This window comes from Cynoglossus semilaevis, chromosome 18 (genome assembly GCF_000523025.1).
Source record: "Cynoglossus semilaevis isolate Cse_v1.0 chromosome 18, Cse_v1.0, whole genome shotgun sequence".
Classification (NCBI taxonomy): domain Eukaryota; kingdom Metazoa; phylum Chordata; class Actinopteri; order Pleuronectiformes; family Cynoglossidae; genus Cynoglossus; species Cynoglossus semilaevis.
In genome coordinates, this window is record NC_024324.1 from 13886521 (window position 1) to 13907082 (window position 20562).

Below are 20562 nucleotides of genomic sequence, written 5' to 3' on the forward strand. Positions count from 1 at the left end.
GCCTATCTGTTCTGACAGGATGGTGTGTGCAGCCATTAAAGTAATGGCACCACAGGGGGGACGGGGTGGACGGGGGGGACGGGGCATGCCTCTGCCTAGTAATGCTTTCTTACTGTCTGTGGCGAGAAGGGTTTGTTCTCACTCCTTCATAGAATCATAATAGTAGCAACCTGTCAAAAAAGGCTTTTAGGGAAACGAGGACGACAACTAGGCTTTTTCACTTGACCTCTGTAATTCCGGGGGGTCAACGCTTCGCAAACACAAACACATCAGTGACTTCCTGTTTCGCCGGTATCTGTGATTAATTTAAAATGGAAATGGAATGTTTCACCTACCATGTTCTCAACTCGCAGCTCGTAGGGCATGGGGTTGTAGACCATGAGCTGCACCTCACACACATCCCCCTGAACCCACTGGAAGTCTGAAATCAGAGAAAAATGATAACATTACAAGACATCAGCCGTAATAAAAGTCATTGACTTTTAATGAGCTGGGGGAAATACACCATTAGGCTGCATCGCTAAGAATTTAAAAAAAAAAAAAAAGCAGAGGTATTTCTGTGATAAATGATGATGTAAATACAAAATATCCAATAACATAACCTAATGTTGCCTGATTCATTTTATTTCAGTCATAACTAAACTGAAAAAATCTCTAAATGCAGTCATTGGGTTTATGTTTCAGTTCAGTTCGACTTCCCCCTCTAGATATGTCTGAACGTAAGGATTGATTAAAACAATTCTTCAGTGGACAGTTACACACGGCCGAAAGTTTTTTTTTCCGCAATTATCTGTCCAAAAACGTTAAGGTCATTAACAGGGTTTTGCAAGTGATAAAAACTCATATGGCATGTGTCAAAGCGAACTAAAAATTAGTTTAAATTAGTGCTGTAAATGCATTCAAATATTTAATCAGATTAAGCACGGGTTAGCTTTGGAATAATCTCAATTAATCATGATTATTCACAACATTTTTAACACAATTATTATAATCAGCCTACTCTTAACAAATATTTAACTACAAATATATTACAAAATTAATAAAAAAATATCTATAATATATAGATATATATATATGATATTATATATTACATTATATTATATTATAACCCTACCCCAACCGTACCCCACTGAGAAGCTAACTTAGTCCTAAGCACTTTTCCGGAGAAAATAACATATAATATTTTCATTACATTTAAAGAACCCAAAGCTGTTGATAGACTAGCAAAGGTAGTTCTTCAATCCGAGCCCAGACGGGGAAAAGGAGAAAGGATTTGCAGGAGGCGCAGCGCAGCTACGCACCTTGGGAAATTAAGTCAGTCAAAAGAGGGATATCTATAAAATGAATGTCTAGAAAAGCCCACACACTGTGGTCGGAATGCTCTCACTCAGCCAATTAAGTGCGACACGGCCCTCGGTGACTCAAGACTGGATTGTTGACGCTAACTTGACATTTTATTCAGCTTTTGTCTTTCGGAAACCCTGTTGTAAAATGCAATAAACAACATGTCAAGCTGGCACTTACCAGTGCTCACTACCCTTACAGGAGAGTTGTTCTGCCTGACCACACCTGTTTTTAATTAACCTGGAAACAATCAGCTGTTTTAACTCCTGTAAATTAGGCTGGAAGAGCAGCTTTGCATGTTCAGTGAAGTGAATCCTTATTTCAGAGGACATAACCACAGTCAGGCTCCTGGGTCTGTCATAAAAATATCCAAGAAAGATAGCTAATAGTGTGAATAAAAATTCATATTTTTCCTACTGCTTATCCATCCTTGTTGAGGAAAAAAATCTTATATTTTAAACACAGCGCAAATAGTATACGTCCCTGTCCGCGCGTGTTTAAAACGAGATAGACCATAAGTTTTATTCTCCCCGTTGAGGACTTTAAATTAAATTATTTCTTCTTCATATGCCCACATGCCAGTTTAATAGATGGGCTATAATTTGAGTCAAAGTCAACAGATAGTCATACACTCCACAATTCTTAAAAACGGACCAATTAGGAGTGGAACAATGTCCCATTAGAGAACTCTGTATTTATGGCTCTGCATCAATAATTCATACTACGTGACAAAAGAGGAGGAGGGAAAAACGCGTATATATCCAAACTGTCCACAGAACTCATTTGCCAGAACCCAGACAGAATGATAATACTGTCCTAAATTCTCCACCAAGAAAATGGAGAGATATGTTCACTGTAGCTTCTAGACGTTTACGGCCGAGGTTCAATGAAGCTATCGAGAACATCACTGTGAAAAATACTGTCAGAAGCAAACAGACCAAAAAAAAAAAAAAAAAACAAAAAAAAAACATCTTTCTCTCAGAGATTTATCTCAAAGACAAGCTGCTAATGTAGTACGAGACCCGGGGGGTGGGGGGGGGCCGTCCGTTTGTAAAAAACAATTTTAGATCAGAGTTGGTGATGATGTCTTCTTTCAAGTCTCATCGCAGTGTGATGATGTGAATTTTTAACTTTGGACACTGAGATGAAGATGAAAACAGGTCTAGTTGTGAATTTATTAGCTTATGTGCTAACCAGACTCCTAACAATTGAATTAAAAAAGAGAAAAATATAAACATATGTTAATGTAAATACATGCATTTAATCATTCTGTAGTATTCACATGTCTTCGTCTGACTGTCTTCAAATTAAATAAATAAATAAATAGTGGGAGTCAAATGTCTTTCTGATGCACAGCTGTTCTGATCGGTACCCATTGTGAGCTATAGGACTGGAGGTTGCGGCGGTTCTGCAGTTATCCCTCAGCAGTAACTGTATATAACTCTAATTCTGACGGAGACAAGTGTGGAGAGACTGCCCTCGGTGGAGTTGTCTCCATTAAAAATAAGTGCTGATAAAACTGGAGCTAATATACTCCCCTCCAATCACTTATAGTGATATAAGGAGAATGATGAATTTAAAGTGAGGCAGGCGTACGTGATTCTTGACCCGAGCTCGGTCTCATCACATATGGCTGCTTCAATTGTTTTGTTTTTTTTTTAATGTCGCACGTTAACTCGAACACCTTGTCACTGGACCTACCGATCTTCTTGCAGCGCTCCTCTCCTCTGTTGTGCATGATGATTGGTGAGTAGATGAAGGGGCTGGCAGTGGACATATTCTGTCCCAGCAGGCCTTTCACCTTGTGCGGCCGTAGGCTGACGGGCAGATTCAGGAGCTTCACCGATCTGGATGTACAAAAACAGGCGAGTCGGTTAGAGCAGTGGTTCTCAAACAGTGGTACGCAGGGAGAATTCATATTTTCACATTTATATTTTCAACTGAATATATCTGAAACATACCATGCACAATTAATACAACATTTAAACATAAACATTTGAAGCTAACAGTGAAGGCCTATGCTGCTATATTCTAATGTTGGTCATCATGGTGGTACTCAGAGAGCTCCGTGTTTTCTCAGGTGGTACAGAGTAGAAAAAGTTTGAGAACCATTGGTTTAGACAAACATGAAAACTACATTGTTCAGTCATAATATAATCCACTAAAACCCATACAAAAGTCACAGCAGTGAGGACCTAGTAATACGTAAATGTATTTACTTCACAAACGTTGCGTAGTACTTCTTGGTTTGTTTCCAGCAGTGTTTGGACGGCATTTGTTTTATTTTATTTCATCAGGTAAGTCATTAAGAACAAATTCTTATTTGCAGTGGTGGCCTGGCAAAAAGCAAAGCCTCGAGGACTACAGTAATTCCTTTTGTTTGTTTGTTTTTTGTTTTTTCTGTGCGCTTTAATTTAATATAAGCATTTGGATTGTTGGTATATACGTAAGCATAATCATTTCCTAACAACCATTTAATTTGTACATTCTCTGCCACTCGTTTCTTCGCGGAAGGAGAAATGACATTTTTTATTGCCAGACACGCCGCCCTAAGTACATACATAATTCCCGTCGCAATAATCCAGCCCCTAAAGTAATCCTTACAAATTTACTAATGAGTCATGTTGAGTTTATTTTTAAATTATATATATATATGTATATATTTCATGTCTCACCTGACAATAGGAAGCTTTGTAAAGGGCACCGGAGGGAGCTTCAGTCCATCGGGAAGCGTGATGACCTCCATCCCACCTGGGCACTTGGAGGTGTAGTTCTCCAGACTCTGCGTCACTTCTTTCTTCTCTGTAAATGGAGACGTGCGTAACAGTGACAAAACCGTTTGAAAAATCCATAAACACCATTACCCGCAGAGAAGGCGAGCGACAATTACGACAGCGCCGTTCCAGTTAAAAGGCACGGGGTTCACTTTCACGTCGTCTCCGCCGCGGAGGATTCATCTTTCGCGAGTGATATAAATAAAGCTGGACGTTAATGACCTACGAGGTTTCTCTCCCTTCAGCAATAAGAGCTGCAGCCTTCAAGTACAACTGTAGGTTTTTATTGCGTCATCAATAGCTTTTGAGGCAACATTAATGTTCACCCAGCTCTCCCATGAATCCATAAAGGGGAGGAGGCTATTTGCTTACAGTTATTTCACACTTTCCTAAAAGCCCTTAGTAGAACAAGACTAAAAGACACATTTGGCCCACGGGCCACAAGTTGATAACCAGTGGAATGTAATATTGAAGTTGTACCTGAACCTAAACCAATAATTCCATTCCTTTAAATTTTACATTTATGCTTTTTTCTAGCTGACAATTAATTCATTTTCGTACTTGTTTTTGTATTTTGTTGCACAGCCTTAAGATGCATGAAAAAATATTTTAAATGCTTGATACTCACTGAGCCACGCTAGGCACTGACAGCAGGTATTAGAGAAAACACAAATAATCTCCTTAGCCATGTTTAACACCGTAAATAATTGCCCTGTGACATGTTCAAAACAAAAAAAAAGAAAAATCAGAAAAGCTTCCAGAAACATTTACAGCCACAAATGTCAGGAGGTGTGTGGCTCACACAACGATGCTCGTTAAGATCGTTAACAACCTCTGTGGGTTCTGCACTTTTTGTTACTGAGAGAGGGATTTGGAATTTAGGATTCAATCGGGGGCCAAGTATGAAATTCATGGACAGTAAAAGGACACGTGAAGCTCACGTTTTATTTCCTAAGCAGTGAGCACAGCGGCATTAATAATAGAATGGGAGAAGTTTTGAATCACCTGGACTCTCCCCAAAGTTGGCTGTCATGCGAGACTGAGTCGGTGACAGTAAAGTGACCAGGAATTCAACTGTCACTCTCACAGTTTCCGAGGACTTGGGCGGATTCCGAGTGTGCGCCAGTGGAGCCATCAATCAGTCTGGCTACACAGGAGCCCACTGTGAGTCTAAAGCACTTACAAAGTCACCAGAAAAAATCCCTGGCCCGGTTAGGCACTCAGAGTTTGGTCTAGAAAAGATGCCACATTAATGTTACAGCAGTCTTTTTTAGCAATATTTGGCATTAAGAATCAAACACCTTATCACAGAAAAGTCCACTGACTTTGGGAGGGATAAAAAAAAATTATATTTTAAAGCTAGCTACTACTGATGGTGCTAACTCCCCGACCTTTTATGCCAGGGACCACTCTCATGTAGTACAATACTCGTATGGACCAGGCATCAAGGTGGCGTGAAGAAAAAAAAAAAAAAAAAGTGTGACACTGCCCTCCAAACAAAGGGCCGACAAGGGGCTCGCTGGAGCACAGAACTGCTTTCTGTGGCAAAAAGGAGCATCAACACATTAAGGGTTGTGTCCATTTGTACTTCTCCTAGTAATTTCCTCCCAGTAGACCTCCTGGAGTGGAAAAAGGATCACAGTTCCTCTGAGACCGCGGGGAGTCAGAGAGCCAGTGTGAGGTGTTTCACCCTGGGCCCTGCTTTTGAGTCACGGACATGTTGTTCGTGTCAAAAAAAAAAAAACTCTTACTGAAATGAAACCAAACAAACAGATAAAGACAATGATTTTGTAAACTCGTCTTGAACGCATTACCGAGTGTTGAGGCGAAGGCGAAATACATTTGTATTTCAATTGTATTTCATTTGTATTGCATAGGTGCAAACATGCTCGCATCAGTATTTCTCAAATAACGTAATTAACCATCTTGACAAATTGTGCGTGGACTTCATTGTTTTGCTGAAATGACAGTATAAAAACACTGCGTTGTATTTCAGAGAGTGCAAGTGATTTAGCATCTTTTGTCAGTCCATAGCCCAAGAGATTAAGAAACCGGAGGTGTGGGACAGTTTACTTGTCGCCACGGCACCTGAGATAATAAAAATATTCTTTGTCTGCAGGAGAAATGTGGCCTCGCAAATAATGAAAGTGGGGAACAAACACCAGCTGTCAGCTTTTCATACACAGATTTGTATTAGTCCCTTCTGGTTTTCCCAGGTGTTCAGAGCTACACACTTTAGGAATACCACGACGAGCTACAACAGCCGTCACCTGAGGCGCTCCACAGTCACAACGCAATTACCACGATGTGGGAGAGAGCCCGGCGTGTGAAAGGAAAAGCGGAAAACTACGTCCATTCGTGACCCTTAACGTCGTGAATAACAATAAGCACCAGTAAACTGGTGATAAATAAACTGCATTAACACCTTGAAGGCAACCGACCGACAGGGTTTAAAGACGAGACTCACTCTTCGGCCATCGCCAAGCACTTATCTGGGAGGACGCTGCATCTTTACGGGCCACACACTGAAAAATAACATTGTGTGTTCACACTCACTGACGTCCATGTGTCATATCGCACTTGTTAAAACACAGCATCAGACAGTCCAACTAAAACTAAGTGCCTGCCCATAATGAAACAAACGGACACATGCACAAAAGCTACTGGATGAAATGAATGTATTCCGCAAAGGTCGCCATTATGTAAAATGCCTTATTGCTGCATAACAACGGTTCTAACTGCTCTGCTGCTGTTTGCCCTTTGTAATCCTATTTTACCATAGCAAATCCCAGCAGGAGTAGACAGAGCTTTGTTTGTTTTTTTAAGAACACTTCGCAAGTTATTGTGCTGATGTTTGCTCCTGCTTCATCTCTCCCTGCCTTCTTACCTCCCTCTACACACAGGGTCTGTGGCCAGCCGGGACTTTAACCTCACTGTTGTGAGGCCTGTGGTCCGTCTGGCTGACGACGTCTTAGATTAACACAACATCATGTGAGCACACCGGATGTCTGTTCGGAGCACAGAGGTGCATTAGCTTTAAGTAAAAGCAGTAATGCGCAGTCACAGAGGACACTGCTGATGTTTCTGTCCTTTCCTTTACGGCTGATTGCGATGCTCGGAGCATCGCAGTCTCCCGGGGTTTAGATTCGCTACTGAAAAAAAAAAAAACAGACCGAAATACTGATACACAGTTCATGGAGTGCCGACCTTGATCAGACAGGAAATCCAGCATGGTCTGCAGCAGGAAGGACAGGTGGCGTACGGACAAACCGGGGTTGCCCATTCGACGTGAGGCGTACACGAGTTCATGCAGGAGGCGCATTTGTACGGCTGCCCATCCTCTGTGAGTCCCTGAGAGAGACGTAGACAGAGACACAGAGAGAGAGAGAGACAGAAAATTTCAAACTTATAGGAGTGAGAGTGCATTGTTGGAAACAAAGTACACTATATATATATATATATATGTGCTTTGTGCATTTACTGAGGCTACTTCTACGATCATGAGGACAGTGGACACGGGGGAGGAAAACACACATCAATACTTGCCCCGGTCCTCACTTAGCATACCACTACATCTGTCTCTAGGTGCTCTGTCCATAACTGAATCTTAAAAGCAGCGATACGTAGCATTAAAGTCGAATGGGAACGGAAAGATGTTCTAAAGTGAGGTGTAAATTTTATTGGCTGCTAACGTAATCTCTTGGGGGCGCTGCAACGGTTTGAAGCGGAGAAGTGACGTGCGCTCCAAGGTGGTCCAGTGAAGACAGTTGGACACGCATGCGTCTGAACTTGAAACTTGAGACTATCACCTGTGCTCCACCCTGCTGCTGCCCCAACTGTTTGCTTTGTGGCGCTGCACAAAACTGTTACATAAGCCCCGAGACCTCCCCTAAAGAGTTCCTTTTTGCTCCACTCCTAGCTGTCGACTCCTGACTCACACAGTGGGAAAGCAAACTATAGGAAACGACGTGCGAAGGAGGACTGAGGGAAATTGTTTGGTAAACACTGTGATGTTTCCTGAAAGCCACTTCCAAAAAACACCCCGTAATGCCCACATTTCTCGGGCTTATCAACGTTTTACTGCCACCAAGATTATTCTTCCTGAATAACTTTTCTGCCCTCTGTCCATCTCTAAATGCGGTTTCTTCCATTTCCATTTTTGCGAGGAACATTTGCACCCACTTTATATTTTTAAAAATCACCGCCTCCTACCTACCTGCCAGAACCAGGGCTTATCTGGCAGGCAGTAATCCTCTTTTATACACTTTTTTTTTTTTTTTTTAAAGGATGTCTCTGGCTCCAATGTAACAACATACAGTAATACGGGTGTGAGGGACTCAGTCCAACAGAATGTGACACAAAGGATCTGACCTGTTCGCCTCTGATAAAGCCGGCTGCGTGCAATACATGTAGGTCAACGTGCGACGGCGAAACTAGCGGTTTAGAATTTCAATTAGAGTGGGTTTTTAAAAATTGAACATATTGCCAAAGATATTATTATTATAGCCTTTAGTTTGACCTGTAATATCAGCAGACATTTAAATCTGCAAGTCCAGATCTCAAACAGACACAAGCGTCAGGAAAAGACCTTGATGGCGTGATTATTCTGTTTGTGGGCCTTAAAAAAAACCTCGACAACTCTTGGCTCCTCTGTTATCACTGTGTGTACAGGAAACAACAGCAAACGGTTTCCTGTATCTCTCAGAGGAAGCATCGCTCATCGACCTTGGAATAACAAACCCTGCAGAAAATCAAGTTATCCTTAAGCTATTGAACAACTGCGTTCTGTGCGGCCAGTGCCGTAACAAGCGAGGGTCTAACATCTCAACAGCCAGGAGATTTATTGACTAAGAACTTTTAATAACCAAAAAGTTCTGGTTTGACTGCACCGTGCAGGCCTACCTTTGCTGAAGTCCTTGGGATCCAGGGACAGGCTGTATCCAGGCAGCGTCTCCAGCAGCAGCTTGTAGCAGGCCCTCCATCCAGGCTCGGGGATGGTGGGAGCCACACACTGCATGGCCGCGACGCGCTTGAAGAAAGCCGATTTGCGATGGAAGCCGATCAGCTCGTAGAGCTCGGACAGGATGCTGTAGCGCTGGATCTTCTCCTCCTCGGAGAGCTGGGGTTACATGTAAAACAATGGAAATAACAAGCACGTCGGTGAGGGTGTAAATGTACTTGCCGGTCGTAGGCATACAGAATGAAGCTATAGACGTTGTCACAGTGGAAGGTCGTTTTCACATTCAGCTGCTGATCCGGGGAAAGTTATTTCGACTTCTGATGAGTTTCGGAACATAACAAGTCCAACAAGTCCCAAAAACTGCGACGTGTAAAAGCTGCAGAACTAAAATTAAATTTAGAGGGTTTTTTTTTTTAAATGTGGCTAATGAGCCACAGGAGAGATCAGCTCGGAGAGTCATGGAGTGATGCTGTTATGTCACTTTATGGAGCTTCTTGCTTCCCAGCAGTACAGTGGCTGCAGCACATTGTCCTGAGTGAATCCCAGTGTCCTCAATTTATGTCTTATGCCCACGTCGGGGCCTTAAGACATAACTGAAGACGTATGCGGGGTTTCAATACATTTTGCCTAAATATATATACATTCATCACTAGCTGTGTTAACTATGCCTCAAAGCCTGATGGTAGTTTAAACTCCCATCAGGCATTGAGGCACTAATTACAACATTAAATTATGTAGACCTAACTAGACTGCATCTACACTGGCAAGCCAGACAAGAGCATTAACAGAAGACTGATGTAGCATACCTGCCCCAGGTTGATGTAGACAGCATTTTGCAAAAACTCCGAGGCCTCTCTGGCCTTCTTCTGAATGGCCAGCACCCTGACCGCTTTCACGCAGGCCTCCAGCTCGATCACACCTGCATTCTTGTACTGTGAGAGATAGCGGAGAGAGTGGCAAGGTTGGGGGGGGGGGGGGGATAATTACTTAATTAGGGTCACGGTGACGTCCTAAAGCCAACTGCTAATCAGAGGGAAGGTTTTTTTTCATTAACATATAACCCGCTTCATCACCGGCTGCACACCTTGGGGATGTCAGGCCTGTGCGATAACACGAATCCCCTGGTGCTTTGTTCATTTTCCGGGGAGTTATAGCTACTGAAGCTGAACACCACACACCAAGTACATGCATATATAGAGTAAATATATATATATTTTTTAATCATATGCTGCTTCCACTTCCTTTCACTCTGCCTTCCATTAAAATTAAATTAATAACTAAATGGCAGTGTGTTGAGACATAATTTAATTTTGACTGAACTAGTTCCAGGTAACAGGGCTGAAGGAGGTCAGTGCAAAAAGCCAATTATAATAATGAAGATGAAGCGCAGGGCGGCTTCTGCATGGTGCGGCTGCATAATGAGCCTGGTCGGTTTTCCCTGAGCAATAAGGATGCATGCACAGACGTCAGTCATACAAACAAACTAACACTAGCAGATACAATGGACTCATGTAATGCAATGTCTTTTTTTTTTCCCCCGGTTTCTCACTAGATTCACTTGCAGATGCTCACATGTTTGTTTCTAAATTCCAGTACCTGAAGAAATATTAACTTGTGGATTTTGGCTATGAGCATAGCAGGAATAAAAATACTCCTGCCCTCAAGCCCCAGCATAACTAACAAATACTGCCATCTAGTGAAAGATATAAAAAAGACAGTTGAACAAACAGTACAAATCCTTCCATATATTATATTCTGTCAGAATCCAATACAGAAACCTAATACTTAACCTATCAGTCTATACTGCAATATCAAAACAAAACAAGCTTCTATATACATGTAATATTGCATATATACAGCTGTGTCAGCAGCTCGGCTAGTAAGGACTGATACCTTTCCATAGTAGGAGATGGCCTCTTTGTATTTCTCTATAATGTCCTCTGGACCCAGGCAGTTCTTGGCTCGTCCAATCTCAGTGCTGGTGTCTGCACTGATGCCATTGGCTGTGAGGGCGCCTACATCCAGGAGAGAACAGTATTGGTTGAGTTGATACTGGAACATCAACGGCACGAGATATTTTCTTCCTGATGTTGATGTATATATGGGGTTTATTACATTTACTCCATAGCTCTGGATTATTCTGGTCAAAAATGTGTGTTTTTCAACAGCAATAACTCATGAATCATGAATATTATTCACGGGGTTTCCAGATTTTTTTTTTTTTCGCTGCCAGTTTTGTCATTTCCATGGCAGTGTTTTAAACCACCTTTGGAAGCCACTGGATGATGCATCTGTAGGCAAAATCTGCTCGCAGACAAATACCAAATGTCACCCAGCAGCGGGACGTTGCTGAGCCAACCCTGCGGTGTGTCTCTGTGACAGCGCATTTATAATAAGATGCTGTGGAGATGCACTGTTTCTTGGCGGAACTGCACAATAAATTTGACGAGGAAACACTCGAGCTAACATTTGCACGAAAGCAGATTAAAGTGGAGTTTGATGTAATCTGAAAGCACAAGCTAACAGCGGGCCACTTTTTTTTGCTACACTACTGTGAGAGTGGGCTAGTGAACAGCTGTTAGTATTCATCAGCGGGGAAATTAAAATACACACAATTGTCGGTAGACTTTAACCTGCAGCTGCTTCTTCATCAGAGATATGCAAATGAGCTCAAATCTGTAAGAAAATGTGTTTTTTCGGATGTGATTGTGTGACTTCCAAAACAGTTGCAAGTGAGATGAGAGCGGGTACAAATACCTGGGCTGAAAAAGTAAACTTGTCATAAAGGACACAAAAGATGTTGCTTCGAAAGAAAATAAGGTGCAGCGGGAGGGAAAACACGATTGTAAAACGGTCAAAACAGGAGAAATAAAAGAAAAAAAAATCAGCTGATTTCAAATCAAAAGCAAATTCAAACTGAGATCAGCAGACGAGGTTGGTTTTACTGTACCTGGATCAATGAGAACCTCCTGAGCTCCTACAGACAGAGAGAAATAAATGCCAATTCACTCCATGACAAGGCGCAGTGTTAGCAGTGTTAGTCTGCTTCACAGCAACACGACACAGATTTAAACCACTCTGTTAGCAACTCACTGAATCAGATGAACTCTGAACTTAAACAATTTAAGGATTCAGTGGACATATTAATTCACTTGGAGGACATGGTAAAAAACAAAAAACACATGCAGCATGCAACATTTGTTTAATTAAGACATCAAATTTCGGATTTTTATTATTTAAAAAAAACAGATCAAACACTAAAAGCACAAGAGAAATGATTCTATAATAAAGCGCATCATTCCGACACATGCACGAGACGACATGAGTGTTACTGTTCATTAATAACAGAGCTGGTGGATTCCATTAATGAATGCATCAAGCAGCCGTGGTCAATTAGAAAAGCTTGTGCCGTGTAGGAAATTAGCGATGCAAGCAGCTGAGCTGAACACAGTCATGTCATATTTAAAGCCCTGAGTTAGCCTCGTCGCTTTCGCATCCTCATAACTCGTGCGAGTTTTGGTAGTTTTCCCTCTGTTTCCATCTGGCTACACGGTCACGTGCTCACCTGGTCTGTGGCGTTTGCCGGCGTCTGCTGGCTGAGAAAGGCTTGGCTTGCGTCCTGCTGTCTTTCCTGCTGTGCCTCCAGGGTAGTGAAATATAACAGATGCTGAACACAAGCCCTCCAACGCAGCTGCCGACAAAAAAGAAAAAAAGGTAAACTTTAAAGTATTCTCCAGTTCCTTTCTCCTTTTTCTTTTGTCTCCTGCAAGGATTTATGGACTGCTATCTGCCATCTTTGAATTAAACTGTTGCATATCGCTTATTAGCCCTAAATGTTTTGGTGTGAAAAGGAACTCAGGTAGCTGTCACTCAAGATGCACAGGTATTTCTATGCACTGCATTTTATTTATATTCATGAAGGTGAAAAAATGCACTTGTTTTAGTGCTTTGTTTTGTTTTTAGGAGTCATAATCAGTTGAAAAAATATTTTATCACTCTTTTTTTTCTCAATACCTAGACTAGACAATAGTTTGTCTGAAAATCTCAGATTAGCATAGAATAAAATACTCAGTCCAGTCCATTAGGCACAGGTATTTCAAAATAGTGCACTTTAAAACGAATGAAATCACATTTCTCATTAACATTAACATTTTTGGAAGCATATGGTTAAGCAAAAGAAAATAAAAAAATTGCAACAACTTATATGCATCTGCAAATTCAGTTTTGGGGCTCAACAGCAGATAAACAAGCCTGCAGGCTGGTGGCGCCACTCTCTTCACTTACCACCTAGCCAGAGGAAGTCATTAACCCCTCTGAGCAGTTCTACAGCCATGTGGTAGTGGACCAGAGCGTCCTGCAGCATGCCGGCCTGGAGACACAAGTCCCCGACGTGCTTCCTCATCCGCCCCTGGCAACGCTTTTTATAATGTCTGGAGAGAAAAAAAAATATTAGGAAAACTGCAGGATAAAAAGGGCCTCAAGTTTGGAATCAAACATTGTTGTTTACTGTTGTGTCATTTGTTATATTGTAGTTTTTTCCAAATAAAAACACATCTATCTGCAGTAGATAATAAAATGATTGTTCTCTCAGGACAGGAGGCTAGAATCAAATCTTATCCATCAGCTACAGAGGGTAAGGAAAGGAAAGCAAAGCAACAAGAGAAAGGACAGATTAGTGTGAGGAGACACTTAATCTTCTTCCGGATGAAAAACTCAGGGTGAGGCAGCTCAACGGGAACAGAAAGGAATGTAGTTTGTTTTGGTTGGGAACAGAAAGGAATGTAGTTTGTTTTAATGCTGTTTTAGTGAGGATATCTTGGAAACGGAAAGGTCAAGGAAAGAAAACCAAGCGGATCAGGAGGCAGGAAAGTGACACTCCAAAAACATTTTTTTTTTAAATGTATTTTATATGTATGCCAATACTGTGGATTTAAGAATGTTCACCTTCACTCTTCATTAGAACATCAGTGACGAACTTTGAATTTTAAGGAAATTGCGCAAGGGACCAATCAGACGGGCGCAGTTCAAGAGAACAGGATTGGTATGAGACAACTACTGGTCATCTAGAGAATCTACCATCTCACCTGTTCAAACCCCACAATAAACTCACAGGACAGTATGGAGAAAGACAAAAGAAAGAAGGTAAATAAAGAAACATGAAACAACGGCAAAAACCAAGTCAGATTTTTGAGAGGGGACCTGTGGACGTGGCGGTGATGGACACGCATCATGACTGGCCAACGAATGAGAACAACTCACCTACTGTCTGTGTCCAAACCCACAAAGTCCTTCTTCTCAAACGGCACACACAGCAGAGGAATCTTGTCACCCGACTTGTCCGTGGCCCGGTCCAGCCTCTTGGACTCCAGGACGATGAATATGGACTCAACGAAGTCTTCCACTCTCTTCTCCACATCAGTGCTGTCTTCAAAGCTGGGATAAAAGGCCACGTCTGTCCGCTGCTGCTCCGCGATCTCTCCCTGCAGCCCAAACACCAGCAGCCGCGAGTCGTACAGGGTGGAGCTGTACACTTCTTTCTGGCCGTGGAAGCGCTCGGCGGTCTGGGACCACTCTTTGGCTGAGGCGCACGTGGTGATGCAGATGAGACCCACCACCTTGCGGTGCGTCTGGAAGTCACCCCATTCGTTGTTCTCAGGCAGGTAGTGATGGCGATAGCGGATGTAGAGCAGACGCTGAGAGTCCCTGATGTTCACCTGGCTCACGCTGGCAATGCGTTTGTAGATCTTAAAGAACTGGTCCTCGGGGACAATGCCCACCGGCTGGACCACCACCAGGACTGTCTGATGATCCTCGGCACACTGCAGGTAGTCGGGGACACTCATCTTCGCAAGTGTCTTCGGTGAACATATAAAGGGAAACAAAGGTTAGACTCCAAGGGTCAGTTTGTGTAAGGCAGAGGTTCTATACTGTCATTATTTACATAGAAGATGCTTTTATTATGAAGGAGTAATAGGACACATGGTTAATATTTGTATTTATTCTCCTAAGAAATGGGAAATATTATAGGAAATAAATATTATATATAATATAATATAATATATATTGTTATCATGTAACAATTCACAAGAAAATCTTACATGTTGTGGCTGTGTTACCTAAAAAATAGCATTTATTACCCATGTATTTTATATTGCACAAAATATTCTTAGAACACCAGAGAAAACAACTCATACATTATTAAATATAAAAAAAAAGGTATTGTGTGTTTTGCAAAGTATCTTCCTTTTCTAGGGAATTGCTGCAAAAAAAAGCCGAGTAGGAAACCAACGTGGTTTTGTATAAAAACTCAGAAGTATTTGTAAACGTTTGTGCACAGCCAAGAACGCACGCAGCTCACGCTCCCGGATTTATATACGTAAACATAAACATCCAAATGTAAACAATACGGTTAGTGCAGTGGGCAGACGTGGCGACAGCACTGTGTGGAGTTCAGACAGCCGCTTTGGTTCATAACGTTATCTACGTAAGCTTTCAATGCATTGGAAATTGCTCACTAATGAAAGCTCTCAGAACACCTGAGACAGATTTTAGCTTAGCAAAGCTAACTGTTCTATGAATGCTATACTCATAACATTTGCACATTTGCCACGTGCACTGCAATATAAATGTCTGTCCTGCACACTTTACCTTCAGCAACGCTACTGCCTCTGAATAAAGGTTTATTTCATTCAACGAATAATTCCCTTTACCTTAGTGTCCTGTCAAATTTAGACAGCTTACTTCTCCAGGAACTGTTGACTAAGAGCAGCACTTCCTGGTCATTTCAAAATAAAAGACCCAATAGTTATTTGACATGAAATAAGAATTTATTTATTCACGACTGTTTCAATAATATGATTTGAGGTAAATCAGTGGAATGTAAATTTTACCTCGTTATAACCTAAAAACGTGTTCAAGAAACGGAGAGATATAGATTTTTGTTTGTGCACAACATAGTTTTAACTTGACGACCGGTCTTCATCGTCGTTTCCTTATTCAGTGAAGAAAGCCGAGTCGTTCATGTATCCGCCATCTAAGGAAGAGGCAGTCGTACTGCAACTGAGACTCATTTATAACTGTGATTCAAATAACACAATAACATTTACCTATATACACAGGTTTCAGGGATATTTTGCATGCAATACCCGTATCAGTACTGATTTTATTTCCCCTTTCTGTAATACAAATCAATAAACCCATCTTTAATATATATTTTAGTTATTTAAAAAGGCAGGGTGAGTTCATTTTAAATCTTATGTGCACAATATTCTGGTGCACATCAAAAAGTGTATTCAAATGTTATGTTTGTTTTTTGTTTTTACTTTTTCTGTTTTTTAACTTGTTGCTCTGAACTTGACATGTTCAATAGCAGACTGATGCACAGCAGGCAAACACACTCTCTGCAATAAACAATCTAGCTAGTTTGGACTCAGAACACATTTTTTAGACAATAAAAAACTGAAATTTTTTAAAAGCTTTAAAAAATTCCCAAAACCTAAATGAAATGGACATTAATTATCCTCCAGCTTCCTTTTAAAATGGGTCTCTGCTGTGGGAGACTTTGATGAAATCACAATGACTTAGCGACTAGTCTGGTCCTGCTATAAGGAAGTGGCTGAAACGTAGCATAAATACTTACTTTTGTCAAGGAAATGAAAAGTCCAAGTAGAATACATCACAGTCCTACAGCAATAGAGGAAGAAAAAAAAAAACCCGAAACACTGACAGGTAGATTTCTTTTATTTCCTTCAATCCATGAATCACTTTTCACAATCTTCTTGGAAGACAACAGCATTTTATTCCCTATTTTGTTCTTTTTTTTTGGCCAAGGGGAATTGGTACAAAAGCAAAGCAGGAGCTCAGAGAGTAAGAGAGAGAGAGAGGGAGAGAGAGAGAGAGAAAGAGACACATGGAATGTTTAAAACATGGTTCAATCACATTCACAACCTTACAAAACAGTGCAGACGTTGTGAGCGAAGCCAGTCATTAGTGGGGCTCCCGACGTGTAACAACATGAACACGAAAGCACGAGGGGGAGAAGATCAAGTAAAAGACCAAAACAAAAACAAAAAAAAAAATACATTTCAACTGAGATTAATCAGATTGATGAACACAGAACACGTGTACATCATAAGAACAGAAAAGTAAAGCCTTCATTCTTCCCATGTGTTATTTGCTCCCTAAGGCGTAGATTGTAAGACTGAGTCAGGTCAACCTAAACGCAGCTTTAATCACATGGAGGCAAGGTTATTGTGCATAGTCAAAAAAAAAAAAAAAAAACAGTTACAGAAAAAGGAATATCTGGAAAAAACTGTAAGTAGGTAACCCAGGTTTTTTTTTTTTTTTCAGTTCAGTCATTTGCACTTGCACCTGTGAAATGTTTGGAATGTGTCTGTCTGCTTTTGTCAGCTTGTCATGAAATGTAGCTTAGATGTACAGTCATATATTTGAAAAATAAAAACACAAAGTATCAAGTAAGTACTGGTCCTGCTGTGAACATCTAGCAGCAAAAGTGCATCCCTGACAATGGCACCACATGGAATATTAGGAGCACGTTCATGGTTTATAAGCGGACGCTAACGTTAACCGGCTAACGACTCAAATGTTTGACCAGTTTAGTCAAATAAACTCGTTCCATTCAGCTGCTTTGTGTCGTCATTAGCATTGTAGTAGACATCCGTCTCCTCGCTACGTCTGTGTTTATCTGTGTTTATCTCGGTTTGGAGAACACACCTGTGTACAACATGGGAACTTGAAGGCTTCGGAAAAACAATGTACTTAAGACTGAGCGACGGTGTGTACTTGCTCTGCCAGGTATTAGGAAGATGCAGATTTGAATGTTATCATCTCGTTTATCAATCCTAATCTCCAGATAACGTTTGGATGCGACCAACATTAGCCTATAATAATTTCCGCCAATTATACACACTGGTTTGATTTGTACACGGACTACAAGAATCATTAACACTGATCTGTCACACAGGAAGAAGTATATAAGATATTAAAAAAAAAAAAAAAGAACAAATATAGTAAAGTAAAATTATTAAGACTACAATTAAATCTACAATTAAACTTGGTGCAGTGAGGGGTGAGAGGGGGTGTCATCAGATTTGTTAAATTGGAGATATTTGGCATTCTTCATTGTGGCATTGAATGTGGATGGACGTGGTCATTGGTGCGAAGAGAGTGGAGACAGGGCAGCCATCAGGGCAGAAGTGGGTGGTTGGAGAGCCAGCTGTGGTTAAGGTGAAGAATTACAGCCGACCTCAGGCACTCATGCCATTTTCAGAAACTGTTCCACTGAGTTTTCTTCAACGGCCTCAGAGAACATCTCATAGTTCTGCGGAGAGATAAGAGACGACGAGCAAAGATAAACAAGTGTCAGGATATTAATCAACAAAAGCAACTTTGTGCAATAACAACAATGATTGATTATGGTTTTGCGTCCCTTACCCCGCAGTACTGCTCTTCATTGAAAAGCAGGGGAGGGCCAGCTTTGGGATCTCCCGCTTTGTTTCTCATTTCATTACGCAGCTGCTCGTCCTGCGAGATGTCGATGAGCTCGTACTGGATGCTTTTACTGTCCAGGATCCTCATCATTTCTGCCTGCTGAGACTTCACCTGAGAGAAACACAAATTCACTTTCATTTTTTTAGATTAAGCAACAAAGCAAGTTGCAACCAGAAGCCAAAGACATCCCATATAAATTCATAAAGAAGGAATTTCATGATGGAAACTCCTCTTAATCCAACGTCTGTTTTTACTACCCACGTATGGACAACCCTCCTGAAAAAAGGGGAAAAGCTCTTGCTGAGTCATTATCATAAACAATGAGTCAGGCAGAAGGAGCAGCAGGAACAAGGAAAACTGTCAAGAGTCTTGAATACACACTCAACTTGAATCCCTTGGTTCTGAAATAGAGAAGATAACGCCTACACTGAAGTCACGTGTGCTTTGACACCAGGCGTTTGTACGAGTCACGCTTGGGTGATTAATCGGCATGAACTGTGGAGGAAGTGGGGAAATGGGTGGTGTGTACAAATGTGACCCGAACCACACCTAAAGACACTACACACACTCCAAACAAGCACACAATCACCGGGACACAAATGTTGGTTGGTGATATGACGGGTGGTCGTTCCTCAGGTCATGTTCTCTGAGAGGAAAACAGTGAACTACTGTATGCACACTAACAAGTCATGTGGTGTTCCCGCATTTGAAATTAATTGAATAGTTAAAAAAATAAATAAATAAATAAAACAATCTCTGGTAAATGTTATTTTTATCATGTTATACAGGAAGTTCAAACCAAACCAAAAAAAAAAACTGCTCAGTTTTCCACTGACTGCATTCGTCACTTTTAATTGAAACCACATGCGGTCAAGGGCATTACAATACATTATTAACTGTTTGTAAGTTGTGCGTTAAAACATGGCGCCCGCGTCTCCAATGACGTCACATTTTCCAACTTCCAACTAAACTTTTATAAATAAATAAAACATTTGCATTAAAAAATGTTTTACTTTTCATGGAGCACATGCATATGAACGGAAATAGGTTAATTTTACATTTACATAAATATTTTCGTTGATTAGTTTTATTGTATTAAGTCGGCATTAAAGCTCCTAATTAAGAATAATTTGGGGAATTATTGCCAAACCGTAATGCGTTTGACAAGCAGTGGAAAAAAAACCGGATGTTGACCCTATTTTTAAAATGCTTCTGACAGACACGGAGTGAGTCATTTGAACGGATATTCAATTCGTGCTTTGAAACACTGTCGTTTGTAGCGTCTAAGGTAAAACATTTAAATTAAACTTTCACCTTGGAGTATGCCGAACATCAGAGAAGTTGCATAATTTAACACGAAGTCTCGTGTACCGTTTCCGTGGGAACAAAATAGAATAATAGAAGCCAATTCTGACAATAAAAAAATCTCATTGGCAGGCCTTCGTTTCTATTATTTAATAATACTGTCAAAATATTGCCGTTTATTTTACATAACAGACACACCCCATTGTAAACAAAACATCCAACAGTGACTTCTGTGTCGTTCACGTGCAGGCACATTATCATGTAATCCCGATGATAACTTTAATCCGATGCAAAGCTTGCAACAAAGCAACGCTGACGTTTCATTGCTAGAATAAAAGGCACAACTTGCACAGGCCCGCTGCACCGTGAGTATAGAGGAAGCGGTCACTGATAGGGCACTAGGTGTGTCTGTTGCATTGTTAGCCGCTGCTAACCTCGTCTGCAGTTGAATTACAAGCAAAGATCTGACGCGAAACGTGCTGACTCATTAAAGCAATTTAACTCACCGTCCGTGAGGCAGTGACTGTAGTGTAGTACAGCTTGATGCCCATTCTTGCTGCTTCTTCCACGCCCTTTGTGTGCCTGCAGAAAAGCAGTCTTTTTTTTCAGCCCTGTGACAAGCTGTGGCGATGAACGCAGTGGGAGGGAAGTTCCTCCGACGGGGCTTTC

At 41.2% G+C, this 20562-nt stretch overlaps 2 protein-coding genes across 8 annotated transcripts in view; both read right to left on the reverse strand.

Moving 5' to 3' along the window:
• trappc9 (trafficking protein particle complex subunit 9) overlaps positions 1-15855 on the reverse strand; it is an 84862-nt gene extending 69007 nt beyond the window's left edge. For 5 of the 7 annotated variants that reach the window (XR_003052640.1, XM_008332093.2, XM_025065091.1 and 2 more), the window contains exons 1-12: positions 15789-15855; positions 14338-14933; positions 13363-13508; positions 12644-12769; positions 12029-12055; positions 10972-11093; positions 9885-10010; positions 9021-9237; positions 7326-7469; positions 4020-4146; positions 3046-3191; positions 336-421 (exon numbers count right to left, since the gene is read on the reverse strand). Coding sequence is in view for 6 of the 7 variants with exons in the window: in XM_008332093.2 (XP_008330315.1) it covers positions 336-421; positions 3046-3191; positions 4020-4146; positions 7326-7469; positions 9021-9237; positions 9885-10010; positions 10972-11093; positions 12029-12055; positions 12644-12769; positions 13363-13508; positions 14338-14921 (1851 nt within the window). In the remaining variant the exon portion in view is untranslated. Of the gene's footprint in view, positions 1-335; positions 422-3045; positions 3192-4019; positions 4147-7325; positions 7470-9020; positions 9238-9884; positions 10011-10971; positions 11094-12028; positions 12056-12643; positions 12770-13362; positions 13509-14337; positions 14934-15726 lie in introns of all 7 variants that reach the window. The other 2 variants (XM_008332094.3, XM_008332095.2) reach the window with 2 other exon arrangements.
• A 945-nt stretch (positions 15856-16800) lies between these two features.
• sh3bgrl3 (SH3 domain binding glutamate-rich protein like 3) lies at positions 16801-20551 on the reverse strand. The gene is made up of 3 exons (XM_008332092.3): positions 20400-20551; positions 18532-18699; positions 16801-18418 (listed from the first exon to the last, which is right to left on the reverse strand). The coding sequence occupies exons 1-3, from the start codon at positions 20442-20444 to the stop codon at positions 18353-18355; spliced, it is 279 nt and encodes a 92-aa protein (XP_008330314.1). The 5' UTR covers positions 20445-20551; the 3' UTR covers positions 16801-18352.
• Positions 20552-20562: the final 11 nt, after the last annotated feature.

Excerpts from the sequence above, each read along its gene's own strand:
- sh3bgrl3 (XM_008332092.3), bottom strand. The coding sequence starts at position 20,444 with ATGGGCATCAAGCTGTACTACACTACAGTCACTGCCTCACGGACG. Across the intron at positions 18,700-20,399 it reads CAGTCACTGCCTCACGGACG|GTGAAGTCTCAGCAGGCAGA; the intron begins GTGAGTTAAATT and ends TGTTTCTCTCAG. Across the intron at positions 18,419-18,531 it reads ATGAAGAGCAGTACTGCGGG|AACTATGAGATGTTCTCTGA; the intron begins GTAAGGGACGCA and ends ATCTCTCCGCAG.